General features: G+C 46.2%; 1 protein-coding gene and 1 long non-coding RNA gene across 4 annotated transcripts; one reads left to right on the top strand and one right to left on the bottom strand.

Moving 5' to 3' along the window:
• Nucleotides 1–475: 475 nt before the first annotated feature.
• Sting1 (stimulator of interferon response cGAMP interactor 1) lies at nt 476–6,253 on the bottom strand. 3 transcript variants are annotated; one of them, XM_074076895.1, is made up of 8 exons: nt 6,163–6,253; nt 5,296–5,396; nt 4,597–4,823; nt 4,284–4,467; nt 3,921–4,029; nt 2,835–3,073; nt 1,969–2,155; nt 476–1,428 (listed from the first exon to the last, which is right to left on the bottom strand). In XM_074076895.1, exons 1-8 carry the CDS (start codon nt 6,206–6,208, stop codon nt 1,235–1,237), a joined length of 1,287 nt encoding a protein of 428 aa, XP_073932996.1. In that variant the 5' UTR covers nt 6,209–6,253; the 3' UTR covers nt 476–1,234. The 3 variants fall into 3 exon arrangements, with proteins under 3 accessions (XP_073932996.1, XP_020023516.1, XP_020023517.1); XM_020167927.2 differs by lacking the exon at nt 6,163–6,253 and adding an exon at nt 5,753–5,809; XM_020167928.2 differs by lacking the exon at nt 6,163–6,253 and adding an exon at nt 5,646–5,807.
• On the top strand, nt 5,846–13,944 carry LOC141424147 (uncharacterized). The gene is made up of 2 exons (XR_012449047.1): nt 5,846–5,922; nt 13,602–13,944. It is a non-coding gene; the product is annotated as an uncharacterized lncRNA (long non-coding RNA).
• The last annotated feature ends 892 nt before the right edge of the window (nt 13,945–14,836 follow it).

Below are 14,836 nucleotides of genomic sequence, written 5' to 3'. Positions count from 1 at the left end.
AGAAAGGGAGTAAGTCCAGCCTTGGTAGAACTAGTAGAAATGGGCTACCTTCCCTCCCAGATGGGGATGATTGCGTCACTAGCTTGTCCTGACAATGATGGCATAAGTATACTTATGATATGGTGTCTGGCTGTGTTGTCCAAGGCTCCCAGGGTATGTCCCATCTCCTTACACAAACATTCTTCCTCCCTAATCTTTTTGCAAGCTCTCTCATCTGGGAACATTTTTTTCAGTGGTTCTTGCTCCTTTGAGCAAGTGGTCCTTTTCCAGAATGCATCAGTGTACCATTCATGGCATGGTTTGGCCCAGCCCTGGTCCCTGTTCCACAAGCTTCCCACTGGAGACAAGGACATTGAAAAGGTAGGTGGGATGAGGGCCTCTCTATGGTGGACTTGGTCCAAACTGAAATGACACCCATCCCACAACTGCTCTGTAGTGGATGAAGAAGGGTACAAGATTTGGGAAAGCAAATCTGGGCATCAGGAATAATTTATTGCCAATCTATTGTATATGTCTGAGTCTATCAGCTGAAAAATCACACACCTACACTGGGTAATCTGAGGAGTGTTTTTTTTTTGAAGGAATATTGAGAAAGGACAGGATATAAGGAAAACACAAAACAGCAATACTCCAGTGGAGAGCAATACTGTTGCTATGGGTAGGGGAGGAGAGGCCCTTCCAGAAGCCTGGAGATAGACAGGTTTGCTGAGTGTTGCCTGACAGAAGAGCCCACAGTGATCTTTAAACTACTGGGAGGGACCTAGGGAATGAATATCCCAGGCTCATCCTTCTCTTTCCCTCCATTCCCCTGCTGGAGCTCCCCGTTGAGCCAACATGACCAGAAGCCAGGGGCCATCCAGATAGGTCAGTGTCCCAGGGCAGAGGAGGCCTAGAGGGTCAATGGGAGAAGACTGGCACATCCTTTAACTTTACTTGGCATTTAATTTACACAAAACTTCTACACATGCATAGTCCTTGCAACAACCCTGTGTGAGGTGAGCAGGGTAACAAGTATAATCCCATTTCAAAGAGGAGACAGGCTCAGAGGGATGAAAGGCCTTGTCCAAAGATATAGAACTCATCTGGAGATGTTAAATCTGGGGAAGAGACCTGCCTCTTTTCTGTGAGGCTCCAGTGGGAGGAAATCATTCTGTTGAACATCCATCTGCTGAAGGATGCTCCCAATTAACAGTCTTGAGGTTCACTGGAGGTTCAGATGAGGTGATCCTGGGCCTCAGATGATATCCGTGCGGAGCGGGAGAGGCTGTTCCATATCACTGATGAGAAGCCTGGGCTCTTGGGACAGCACAGAGGAACCAGGCACCACTGAGGTCTGGAAGTTGCTCACAGTGACCTCCTCCCTTTCCTCCTGCCTCAGGTGCCGGAGAACCTCCTGTGACAGCGAGAAGCTGTTTCCTTCTGCAGGTTCTGGAACATGGGACATGGTGTGTGTTGGGGGAGATGATGAGGACCCTACACACTCCTACTAGAATGCATCAAAAAGGAATTGCTAGGAAGCTCCTCTAGCCCTCCCTACCCCCCGCTGCCACGCTAGCCGCTGGGGCTAGAGTTTCATGGAATCTTAGAGCTAGAAGTGGTTTTAAAGGAAAAGGATTCCCATTCTCTCACTTTTAGAGATGAGGCCTTCCCAAGGTCACATAGTTAAGGAGTAGCAGAACCATGGGTGCAGGCCAGAATGCTCTGCTTTCTGTGGCATCCCTAGATGAAGTGAGGGGGTCCTAGAACCACCCCCTCTTTGGACCCACCGAGGTTTACAGATAAAGACCTCAGAAAGCAATCTAATGTTTCAGGACAGCATGGGACCTCTCTCAGGAGAGGAAAGGGCAGGTTTAACCTCTGACCACTTGGAGACCCAGGAAATGGTGCAGCCTGCAGCCATATAGCCTAACTCTCTAGAGATACTGGGGCCCCTGACTCCTCCTACCCTCCACCCCATCAACCTCTCACCCTGATAGACAATGAGGCGGCAGTTGTTCTGAGAATCAGGGACATCGGCCAGGATCTCCTCAAGTGTCCGGCAGAAGAGTTTAGCCTGTTCAAGCCGATCCTCTCGGCTAAAGCCAGCTCTGCCATCCTGTGACATGGCAAACAAGGTCTGCAAGGGGGTGGCATACTCCAGGACACAGGCACCTGCCTGAAGGAGGTAAAAGAAGACCTGAGTGAGCCAGGGCCCAAGGCAAGCAGACTCTGGACCCTGGTGCTATGGACTGAGGCCCCACTCTCTCAGTCAGCAGGGAGGTGGCCTGGCAGGTGGCCACCCTGATGGGGTCTCTGTTGTTTGGCTTGTCTTTGTCACTGACACCCCTCTTCTGAAATCAGAGCCAGGCTGAGCTCAACCACCCTTCACGGATCCTTCTCCTAAGATCCCAGGCCCGTGGCACTGCCAACCACTCCAGGTAGAAATCAAGTCTGGGGATGGGTTCTGGGGTTTAGCTCAGGCCTTGTTTTTCCACACACACACAAAATCCCTCAGATGTTCTCACAGCCTTCCTCAAGGGAAGCTTCATGGCCAAGAGCTTGCTATACTCAAGCTGAAATCGTCCACTTTCTCACTGTGTCTCTGAGCCTAAGTTTCCTCCTTTGTAAAAAAGGAATCATAACAGTCCCTACCCTACAGGGGTGGTAGTGAAGATTCGATGACGTGGTCTATGATGAACCCAGAATAGCATCTGACATGCAATAAATGTTACTTCTTATTATCATTCATAACTGAATCTTGCCTTGCCCTAGAACCAACTGGAGAAATAGGCTCAGAGAAGGGTTCTGGGGGCCTTGGTCCCACCCCTAGGGCCCTTAGTGCCCTGCACACTCACTGGACGCCCATTCTCCAGAAGTTCATAGACGCTGTTGGAGTAAACCCGCCCTTTGATGCCAGCCCGGTCAGTGCTCTGCTGGGGCAGCGTATGCAGGAAATGAATGTTGGGGTCAGCCACACTCAGGTCATCAGGTACCCCACAGTCCAATGGTAAAAGGATGTACAGCTTTCGACTCCCTGCACCCTGTAGTATGTTGTTGTGATGCTGATTGTAAGTTTGGATCCGAGCCTGGAGTCCTGGGGTAAAGAAGTCCAAGAAGTCATCCCCTTTAACCCTGTCTCCCACCCAATCCAGCACTGAGGCCCAGGCCATTTGCCCCCCCAGTGTGTGGATGAAAGAGACTCAGGATTTAGTCCACACCATTATACAGGAGATTGCAGAGAAAGAGTACCCAAGACCCTCTCCATCCTTCTTCCTATTCCCACCACCCTGTTACCTCTTTTCTTTTTCCTGAATTCCATGCCAGCCCCACTCCTTCCCCCCATAGCTGTCAGAATTCTGAGGCTGGCAGAGCTCTGAAATGTGACTTCCCAGCATTCCCAAGTGCAGAGAGCCAGGTCTCCAGCTCCAGAATGCTTCCTAGCAGAAGCTCTAGGCCCAAAGCAAGGCATCCATGGGACACAGGAGAGCCACAGCCTTAGCTTACAAAGTCACAGGAGTGAGACATATGGGCTCCATGTGAGCCAGGGCCCACGCTCTGGACAGACCTGGGTTTAAATCGTATCTTCACCTCTCAGGTATGTAATAATGGACAGTCTCTTATCTCTCAGAATCACACTTTTTTTTTTAATCTAAAATAGGGATGATGGTGATCCCTTCCTTACTATACATAAGTTAAAAGAAAAAATGCACACAATAACTATTTATCTATAAAAAGCATTCATGGATGACCTTGGGCAAGTCACTGAATGGCTTTCAGCCCCGTATCCCTTACTGTAAACCAGGCATAATAATAATATTCTTCATGCTGACAAGGATGCATTGGGAATCCATGAAAATGTTTTGAAAAGTATAGCAAGTTCTGGAGACACAGAAGACTGAGTGTCTTATTGCCTAGAAATGGAGGCACAATGGGTAACCCACCTGGCAGGATCAGCCGCAGGTACCCAATGTAATATGACCATGCCAGCCCATGGGCCACATTGAAGTTATTTTTTTCACAGACTGCAGAGACCTCAGCTCGAGTCAAGCCCTGTGGACAGCAGATGAGGCTAAAAAGCTTCCATGAAACATACCCAGAGCCCTCCTCCTTCAGGAAGCTTTCCCAACTTACTGCCAACTTGCTCCCTTCTCCACTGTGGCTGAACCCACCATCCCAGGACATCATAGGCTTCACTCCCAGGACTCCAATTTTTAAACCAGTCCCACTTCCAGCACTGACCTTAGGCAGGTCACATTCTAGCCAGAGCCTCCACTCAGCCACACCTCCACCTCCCTGCGTTATACCTGGAGGTTCAGAAGGATATTCAGGGCCTGTGAGAGGCCCAGGAGGGGAAGCGTCCAGCTGAGGGGAAGGTCAGAAGTGTTTGGGATGTAGAAGTAGAAATAGCAGGACAGCATTAGCAGGGCCCCACGGCGGATGGGGCAACCCAGGCAGGCGCTCATAGCCTTCCAGTAGCTTCCTTGGTACCTGCAGGGAACAACCAAGTCCAGATCACAGTCCAACCCAGCCAGAGAGGTTCAGGGAGGAGTAGAACTAGGAGTCAAAGAGGTGACATTTGTTAGGTATCTTGTTGCCAGGGGGATTTGAGGGAATCACCTGGAGTGGACATGGTATAACTCTTCGGCTAGACAGCAGACCCCTTTTAACAGTAGTTCCAGCTGCAAGGAGGCAAGGTAGAGCACCAGGCACCGGAGAGTTTGGGATGCGGCTTCTCCTAGCTCCCAAAGGGCCACCAGGCAAGCCCCCAGCAGGACGAAGGCTGCCTGCTGGGCCCGGTGACCCCTGGGTGGTGGGATGGATGGATGTAGGCTGGAATACGGCATCTGTAGGCACCAAGAAATCCATGGCCATGGGCAGAGCTCAAGCTGCAGAGTGTCTGCCTAACAAGCATGAAGCCCTGAGTTCAAACCACAGTACAGCCAAAAAAAGAAATCTGTGGCCATGTTCCTGGTGCACCCCTGCTGTTCTGGGACTGAGGCCCTGGCTGGGTACTTCCCCATCTTCACCCTTTGCTATAGGCTGCTCTTGGAGACTCCTCTAGGGGACACACCTTCCCACAGCTCCTGTCCAGGAGACTGTTGCAAACAGAGCAGGGCCCACACCTGTACATCCCACTGAGCCTTACTGACCGCCATTATGGTAAGGAAAGAAGGCAGCCATTATTCCAGACCCAGACCTAGAAGTGTCCTGTACTGCCCAACCGACCTAGGAACCCCTGGGGACCTGGGTCCCCTGTCCCCAGAAGGCTCCCACCCCAGCTTCCCAGGGCTCTGGCTGTGCTGCTCTCGACCCTACCTTCTGCCTCCTGGGCTTGCTTTGCTCCTGGAAGATGACAGACAGTGAAAGCCTGGCACAACAGCTACCAGCAAACAGCCACCAAGCCTTTGTAGCACAACCTAAAAATGAAACTTTAAAAACAACTGCAGCTTCCTCCGCAGCACCCCAGCCCTGGCACCTCGCCAGACCACGGTTTTAAATACTCTGCAGAAAAGGGTACTTCCTGCCTCTCAGGGAAAAAGGAAGGACACTCCCCCACAAGCCCGAGTCTTGGGGTCGGGGTAAGTGGAGGTAAAGTTTGAGAAAGCTCCATTTCATTGCTCTTTGCTATCCCCAAACTAAGGATGTTCCAAAAGTCACTCACTCACCTGCAGCCACAACTCTGCACAGCAGCTTCCCCACAAGCCCCTCAGGTTCCAATGAGCTTTACTAATACCCAGCAGGACTGCCCACAAGGACCAAAGGCGACCCTCACCTCACAGGAGGCTTCCTGTCTAATGGACAGGAATTTCCAGATGCCTACTGAACCTCTGAAGACTGGGGATTGAGGGAGGGCGGGGAGAGCACAGTTACTTCCTGTAAATGCCGCCTTTTCAGCAAAGGGAGAAGGCTGGCTGAGAAGTGATGTCTATCCCTGTTTTACAGGTGGGTAATCTGAGGCTCGGTGAGGTGAACTAAGTAAGTGAGGGAGTGAAGACCTGAAGCCTGGTGGGTGCTCTTCATGAGAAGGGGTGGTATGTGCCAGCACCGAGTCTCATGCATACACTTTCCCTTGGCATAGAAAGTGTCTGGCTGCTGTCAAGCAAACTGCAGTGCTAATTTCAGGACAGGAAAGGGCCTGGGGAGTGGGGTTAGGGTGGCCCTGCCAGGTCAGAGGGTCCTTACCTGGACTGTTCTCCACATCACACGAAGATACAGGAAGAAAACACATTCACATAAATCCCTGGGATCCCAGGAGCAATTTGGCTTCCTGGAAATGCTCTGGATTTTTGAAAATCATTTCATAATACTGGCGGGAATCCTCACACTTTCTCTTCCCTCTGATTGGCTCACATAAAAGGCTAGAAAGATAGATGACGAAATGCTAACAATGATTGCTCTGTGCTTTTTATTCTGTTTTTTTTCCTTGCTCATTACATTGAACAGGTTTAAGTTATGCAGTAAAGAGAGAAACTCTCAATAGTGTCTTGGGACCTCCTTCCACTCTCTCAGTCCTCTTTCTCCTCTGCCACTTTTGTCCCCCTCTCCACTGCTCTGGCCTTATATCCCTGAATTTTAACTTGCTTTAATTGAGGTCTTGTAGGCACAGAAGGCACGGGGCCAAGTCATATAGAAAGAGTAAGATGTGGCATGGAGGCCAGTAATAAGGAATGTTGGAAGCTAAGGAGGCAGGAAGGTCAGCCAGAGCCTTGTATGTGGAGGTCATTCCATGATCTAACCTGATTGGCTGGAGAAAAAGGTCCAGAGAGTGGTTAAGAGACAGAAGGTTGCTTGTCTGGAACTCAAATGCTCAAATGTCCTGCTAGGAGTTCCTGCACCTCTTACCCATGCATGTCTTCCTGTTGTGCTGGGCATGACCTAGTACTGCTGGTGAACATATCAGGCCAGGCCTTCTTGTCATGGTACCTACAGTTGAGCAGGGAAAATTGGCATAATGTAACTCAAGCAAGTGGCTAACTGTAGATGTGGTGCTGCATTTGGCTTGCTACTCTGAGGGGAACCTGAAATATTCAAGTCCAGATTCCTTGAAAGTGTGTCATTTGGAAGGACTTTGGAAGGAATATGGGAGGGTGTGTATGTACAGAACATTCTGAAAGGAGTGGCACACGCCAAGACCCTGGGGTAGGCAGGAGCTTGGCCTGTGGAGGAACAGGGAAATGGTTGGTATGGCTGAAGTGTGTGTGTTTGGGGATCTATATTACTCTCCTAAGGCTACTGTATCAAAATATCACAAATTAAGTGGCTTTAAATGACAGAAATTTACCTTCTCACAGTTCTGAAAGCCAGAAGACAGAACTGAGGATGTCGGTGGGGCCGTGCTTCCTCTGAAAGCTCTAGAAGAGGCTTATTCCTTTCCTCCTCCACTTTTTGGTGGTCTCAGGTGTTCCTTGGTTTGCAGGAACCAAATCTCTCCCTCCTTTCTCACGTGGTGTTCTTCATATGTCTCTGTTGCTGTGTGTCTGTCTTAACCTAGTGCTTCTTCTTCTTATAAGGATCTAGTCACATTGGATTAGGGCCCTCTTATGACCTCATTTTACCTCAGTTACATATGCAAGGACCAAATAAAGTCACATTTACGAGTTGCTGTAATTCGTCCCTTCCAGAACTCATTTTGGAGTTTAATCCCCACTGGGAGTTGTTAAGAGGGTGGAAACTTAATCCAGTCATGGTGTTTGGAGGTAGAGACTTTGAAAGGTGATGACATCACGATTGGAGCATCCATGACGGAATCCCAGTAGTTTTATAAGAAGGAGAAAGACCAGTGGAGAGACACACACATTCCATATCTCTTGTCACGTGATGCCTTGCACCAACTTGTGACTCTGCCAGAAGAAAGCCATCATCATAAGAGGTCTCTTGACTTTGAACCAGAATCCTGAGCCAGAATAATTCTTTTTTTTTGTCTTTGTAACTTACCAGTTTGTTGTATTGATTGTGTTATTGACCACAGAAAACATTGCATATATAATGGAGGTTAGGACTTCAGAATATATTTTGACCTTAACAGGGTCAGTGATAAAAGTAGAGCTCTGGAGAATGAGGAGGACCTTGTGGGTTGTGACCAGGGCCTGAGGAGTGTCATGACAGCTGCTTGCGTGGCACTGTCCTTAACACTCAGTTGCACAGACAGACAGAGGACTCACAGCTCTTCCAGATTGGCCTAAGGTTTTCCAAGGAGAAAGCCAAAAGCTATGGAGGGAAGTTAAGCCAAAGTTTCATGTTGCCTGGCTTACAGGCTGCTACTCTCAAGCCACTGTTCAACTGGTAGTTTCTTCTTCCCTCCTAATGCCCTGGAAGTGCTGGTCTGGGCAGGCTCTTGCTTCTATTTCCAGCACAGTTATAGCTCCCTAAAGTCTTCTCTAAAATTTATTATCAGTAATCCCAGCTACTGGGGAGGTGGAGGCAGGAGGATTATAAATTCGAGGCCAGCCTGGGATACATAGACAGACCCTGTCAGAAAAAAATAAAAACAAACAAAAAAACAAGGGCTGGGTTTAATTCCCATCACCACATACACTTCTACAAAAAGTTCAGTGTAATAAATACATAAGCCAGTAGCAGTCATTTATTATCATTGCCAAGTATCATGTATTGTACATCATTGTATGTACTGTACCTTGCTTGAGTGGCAGTGCACTGGGTTTGTTTTTTCTGGCACAGCCACAGGCATGAGTAATGCATTGGGCTGTGAGGTATAAAGGGTACAAGATTGATAGGCAATAGGAGATTTTCAGCTTCATTGTAATCTTATGGGACCATATATGCAGTCCTTTGTTGATAGAAACATCATTGTGTGAAAAACTGTGTTTGAGAAGAAATTTATTTGGGGAATTGGCTCATGTGGTTCTAGAGGCTGAGAATGTCTGTGAACTTGGGACCGTGGGATGCCAGTAGCATGGCTCAGGCCAAGTCAGAAAGCCTCCAAACCAAGAAATTTGATGCTACAGTTCTCAATCCAAGGCTGAACCGGGTTGGGAGAGGAAGCAGGGGTGCAAGTCCTGGAATCCCAGGCCAGAAAGCCTGGAGTTCTGAGCAGGGTGTAGTTCAGTGGTAGAACATTTACTTAGCATGCTCAAGACCCTGGGTTCAAATCCCAGCACCTTTTTTTTTCTTTTATTATTCATATGTGCATACAAGGCTTGGGTCATTTCTCCCCCCTGCCCCCACCCCCTCCCTTACTACCCACTCCGCCCCCTCCCTCTCCCCCCTACCCCCTCAATACCCAGCAGAAACTATTTTGCCCTTATTTCTAATTTTGTTGTAGAGAGAGTATAAGCCATAATAGGAAGGAACAAGGGTTTTTGCTGGTTGAGATAAGGATAGCTATACAGGGCATTGACTCACATTGATTTCCTGTGCGTGGGTGTTACCTTCTAGGTTAATTCTTTTTGATCTCACCTTTTCTCTAGTTCCTGGTCCCCTTTTCCTATTGGCCTCAGTTGCTTTTAAGGTATCTGCTTTAGTTTCTCTGCGTTAAGGGCAACAACTAGTTTTTTAGGTGTCTTACCTATCCTCACCCCTCCCTTGTGTGCTCTCGCTTTTATCATGTGCTCATAGTCCAATCCCATTGCTGTGTTTGCCCTTGATCTAATGTCCGCATATGAGGGAGAACATACAATTTTTGGTCTTTTGGGCCAGGCTAACCTCACTCAGAATGATGTTCTCCAATTCCATCCATTTACCAGCAAATGATAACATTTCGTTCTTCTTCATGGCTGCATAGAATTCCATTGTGTATAGATACCACATTTTCTTAATCCATTCGTCAGTAGTGGGGCATCTTGGCTGTTTCCATAACCTGGCTATTGTGAATAGTGCCGCAATAAACATGGGTGTGCAGGTGCCTCTGGAGTAACCTGTGTCACAGTCTTTTGGGTATATCCCCAAGAGTGGTATTGCTGGATCAAATGGTAGATCGATGTCTAGCTTTTTAAGTAGCCTCCAAACTTTTTTCCAGAGTGGTTGTACTAGTTTACATTCCCACCAATAGTGTAAGAGGGTTCCTTTTTCCCCGCATCCTCGCCAACACCTGTTGTTGGTGGTGTTGCTGATGATGGCTATTCTAACAGGGGTGAGGTGGAATCTTAGCGTAGTTTTAATTTGCATTTCCTTTATTGCTAGAGATGGTGAGCATTTTTTCATGTGTTTTTTGGCCATTTGAATTTCTTCTTTTGAGAAAGTTCTGTTTAGTTCACTTGCCCATTTCTTTATTGGTTCATTAGTTTTGGGAGAATTTAGTTTTTTGAATTCCCTATATATTCTGGTTATCAGTCCTTTGTCTGATGTATAGTTGGCAAATATTTTCTCCCACTCTGTGGGTGTTCTCTTCAGTTTAGAGACCATTTCTTTTGATGAACAGAAGCTTTTTAGCTTTATGAGGTCCCATTTATCTATGCTATCTCTTAGTTGCTGTGCTGCTGGTGTTTCACTGAGAAAGTTCTTACCTATACCTACTAACTCCAGAGTATTTCCTACTCTTTCCTGTACCAACTTTAGAGTTTGGGGTCTGATATTAAGATCTTTGATCCATTTTGAGTTAATCTTGGTATAGGGTGATATACATGGATCTAGTTTCAGTTTTTTGCAGACTGCTAACCAGTTTTCCCAGCAGTTTTTGTTGAAGAGGCTGCTATTTCTCCATCGTCTATTTTTAGCTCCTTTGTCAAAGACAAGTTGGTTATAGTTGTGTGGCTTCATATCTGGGTCCTCTATTCTGTTCCACTGGTCTTCATGTCTGTTTTTGTGCCAGTTCCATGCTGTTTTTATTGTTACTGCTTTGTAATATAGTTTGAAGTCAGGTATTGTGATATCTCCTGCATTTTTCTTTTGACTGAGTATTGCCTTGGCTATTCGTGGCCTCTTGTGTTTCCATATAAATTTGACAGTAGATTTTTCAATCTCTTTAATGAATGTCCTTGGAATTTTGATGGGAATTGCATTAAACATGTACATTACTTTTGGGAGTATCGACATTTTTACTATGTTGATTCTACCAATCCATGAGCATGGGAGATCTCTCCACTTTCTATAGTCTTCCTCAATCTCTTTCTTCAGAAGTGTATAGTTTTCCATGTAGAGGTCTCTCACATCTTTTGTTAGGTTTACACCTAGGTATTTGCAAATCCCAGCACCTTGAAGTCAACACACTCACGCCAGTCTCCTCAGAAAACCCCCCATAGGCACACCCAGAAATAGTCATTTCCCAGTTCTCTAGGTAATCTTTTTGCTTGTTTTTGTTTGAGATTTTGTGTTGTTGCACAGACTGAACCCAGAGCTTGGTACATGCTAAGCACAGGCTCCACCACTGTGCTACACCCCTAGCATAATGTCTTTTTTTAGCAGTGTCTTGGCTATTTTAGATCCCTTAAATTTACATATGAATTTTTGTTATTTTTGGAGACAGGGTCTCACCAGGTAGCCCAGGCTGGTCTTGAACTTTGTGTCATCCTGCCTCCCTAGTGCTCATATTACAGACTTGCACCACCCTGTCTGTCTCATTTTTGAACATTTTTAAATGTACAATCAGGGCATAAATTACATTCACAGTGTTGTGTAGTCATCACCACTGTTTCCAAAATATTTAATCACCATGAAATCCTTTTTTGTTGTTGAAATAAGGGTATTTCCCCGATATTTTGTCCAGGCAAGTTTCAAATCTCAATCCTCCCAATCTCTGCTTCTTGATTAGCTGGGATTACTGGTGTGAGCCATTGTGCCCAACCCAGCCTATTTTCTATTTTATTATTGTTATCAGAATTTGTCCTGAATTTCATTAGCTCTGAAGGGTTTTTTGTTCTGTTTTGTTTTTTAGAAATACTAGGGTTTAAGCTCAGGGCCTTGTGCCTGCTATGCAGGCACTCTACCACTTAAGTCACTCCTCAAGCAGATGTGAAATTTTGTAACTTCCTTTTGTTTTTTTGTGGTTCAAGGGATTGAACCTGAGTACTCACTCTACCACTGAGCTGTATCCCAGACTCTCTCTCTCTCTCTTTTTTTTTTTTTTTTTTTTTTGGTGAGTTGGTGAGTCTGGGGATTGAACCCAGGCTCTTGAGTATGCTAAGCAAGGGCTCTACCATTGAGCTACATCTCCAGCCCAGCCTCTCTTTTTTTTAAACTAAGAATATACTATAGGCATATTTGTGGTTATATTAAAATAAAAATTACCATCATAATTTTTAATGGATACACAGCATTCCATTATAAAGAATTATAAATCATGATTCAATCAGTCACCCATTGTTGGGCACTTATTTTCAATCTTTCTGTACTGTAAATAACTAGGCAGTAAACATAAAGAGGTGGGACTGGGGTTTGAACCCAGGGCTTCACATTTAATCAGCAACTCTTTAAGAAAATGAGGCAAGCCCGGTGCCGGTGACTCATGCTTGTAATCCTAACTACTGAGATTGGGAAGATTGAGGTTTGAGGCCAGCCTGGACAAATAGTTCTTGAGACTCCATCTCCAAAATTACCAAATCAAAATGGACTGGAGGTGTAGCCCAAGTGGTAGAGCACTTGTTTTGCAAGGGTGAAACCTGAGTTCAAACTCCAGTCCCACCAAAAAAAAAAAAAAAGGAAAATGAGGCAAGCTGAGTTGGTGGAGCATGCCTGTAACCTAACACTCAACACTATAGAGATAGAAACTGCAGTATCTTGAATTCCAGGCCAGTCTGGGACACACAATGAGACTCTATCTCAAAAAAAAAAAAAAAAAATAGCAACTGCATACTGACACGGAAACGTTTACGATATATATTGAGGTGAAAGCAAGTCACAGAAATGTGAATGTGAAAATTAAAAGGTCTATAAATTAGCAGTATACAAGTAGCTGGTGAAGGATTTTCTCTTCTCTGTGTATGTGTGTTTGAGACAGGAATCTCCCTATGTTACCCAGGCTGTCCTCATACTTTTTGTGTGTGTGTGGCGGCGGGGGGCGGGGGGGGGGGGGTTGGGGGCAGTACTGGGAGTTGAACTCAGGGCCTCAGGGCCTCATGCTTACTAAGCAGGTGCTCTACCAGTTGAGCCACTACTTCAGCCCAGGTCTCATACTTTTTTTTTTGGCTATGGTACTGAGGTTTGAACTCACGGTCTCATGCTTGCTAGGCAGGTGCTCTACTACTTGAATCACATCTGCTAGCCCTTTTTGTGGTGAGTTTTTTCTAGATAAGTTCTCTCAAACTATTTGCTCAGGGGCTGGCTTTGAACCTGATCCTACTGAACTCTGTCTCCTAAGTAGCTAGGATTATAGGTATGAGCCACTAGTGCCTGGCCTTGGGTCTTACAGTCTTGATTCTCCTGCCTTATCTTCCCAAGTGCTAGAATTACAAGTATGTGATACCACACCCAGATTAGAAGACTAAAGACTTTTTGGGGGGGAAGAAAGAATGCTGCATATTGAACTCAGGACCTTGTAAGAGAAAAATTCTAGTTGCCAATACACAAAATGTTCATTACAGTTATTTTGGAAAGGTGCCTGCAGGGTATGGAGGTTTAAAAAGAGGTCCACAATTTATCAGATACTATTCCCATCAAAAGGTGAGCCTAAGTCCATTCCCAAGTATAGGACTAAATTGCATTGTGCTTTCCGTTTTGTTCTTTCTCAGAGCACCTGCTCAGGAGAAATTCAGCTTCCATGACACAAGACCACTCAAATGGCCATGTGGAGAGATCCAAGGCCTCCACCAACAATCAGCAATACCTTACCAGGTATATGAGTCAACCACCATGGCAGTGAAGCCTTAACTTTAGACATGTCTTCAGACGACTGAAGCCCAGCTGACTTTTCAGCTACAATCTCAGGAGAAGCCCTGAGCCAGAATCATTCAGTTAAGCCTCTCTCAAATTGTTGAATCTGAGAGCCTGTGAGATGATTAGCATTAGTTATTTGAAGCTGCTAAATTTAATAATAATTTGTTACACAACAATAAATAAAATACTACAGCTGGACAGCTGTGACTCACTTCTGTAATCCTAGCTGCTTGGGAGGCAGAAATCAGGAAGATCACGATTCAAAGTCAGCCCAAGCAAATAGTTCTTGAGACCCTACTTCGAAAATATCCAATGCAAAACAGGGCTGGTGGAGTGGTTCAAGTGTACCACACACACACACACACACACACACACACACACACACACACACACAAACATAGCTCTGGGGTAGACAAGTGAGATCCTGGGTTCCATTCCCAATACTAGAAAGCAAAAACAAAACAAAACACAAGAAAAAACCGAGAAAGAAGGAAATGAGGAAGAGCAATAATGCTCAGTTTGAGGCTTGTTCACTCAGTTGGGGTCCTTGCATGAGGATGCTGTGGCTTCTGAGCAGGTTGAATGAAGACTTCAGCTTCGGCAGGACATTAGAGCACCTCCAGTCAGCATCGAAAGGCAGATGCTTTCTCGAGCCACTTTGGTGGGAATGTTATGTCAGCATTGAGGGAGGTGACCTTGTGGTTCCCTTAGGCCCACAGCAGAACAAATCTAAGCATTGGACACTGGTCCAGATGGTGCTGAGGGCTCAGGGGTGGTTCTTCCTTTCCTCTGGGCCTCATGCCTCAAGTTCCTTCCTCAGTTGTGCATTCCAGCAAGACACTCCATGCTCTCTACACTGCTGGCAGGGCTCTTCCTGCTCCTCTTCTGTCCCCTAAACATCTCACCCTGCACAATGATGCTGCATTTCCCAGTGAGCAGACTAAGCTCGATGCACCAGCAAAACCCTCTCCAATTTTCTTTAAAATATTGATAGTTGCTAGCAAGTATGAGGCCCTGAGTTCAAACCCCAGTACCACAAAAAAAAAAGTTGATATTTAAACAGCATGGCATTGCTCCCCCTTTGTTGATG

Source organism: Castor canadensis, chromosome 6, assembly GCF_047511655.1.
Source record: "Castor canadensis chromosome 6, mCasCan1.hap1v2, whole genome shotgun sequence".
In the NCBI taxonomy this organism is placed as follows: domain Eukaryota; kingdom Metazoa; phylum Chordata; class Mammalia; order Rodentia; family Castoridae; genus Castor; species Castor canadensis.
The sequence above is the reverse complement of the archived record's forward strand: the minus strand, read 5'-3'. Positions and strand labels throughout refer to the sequence as shown.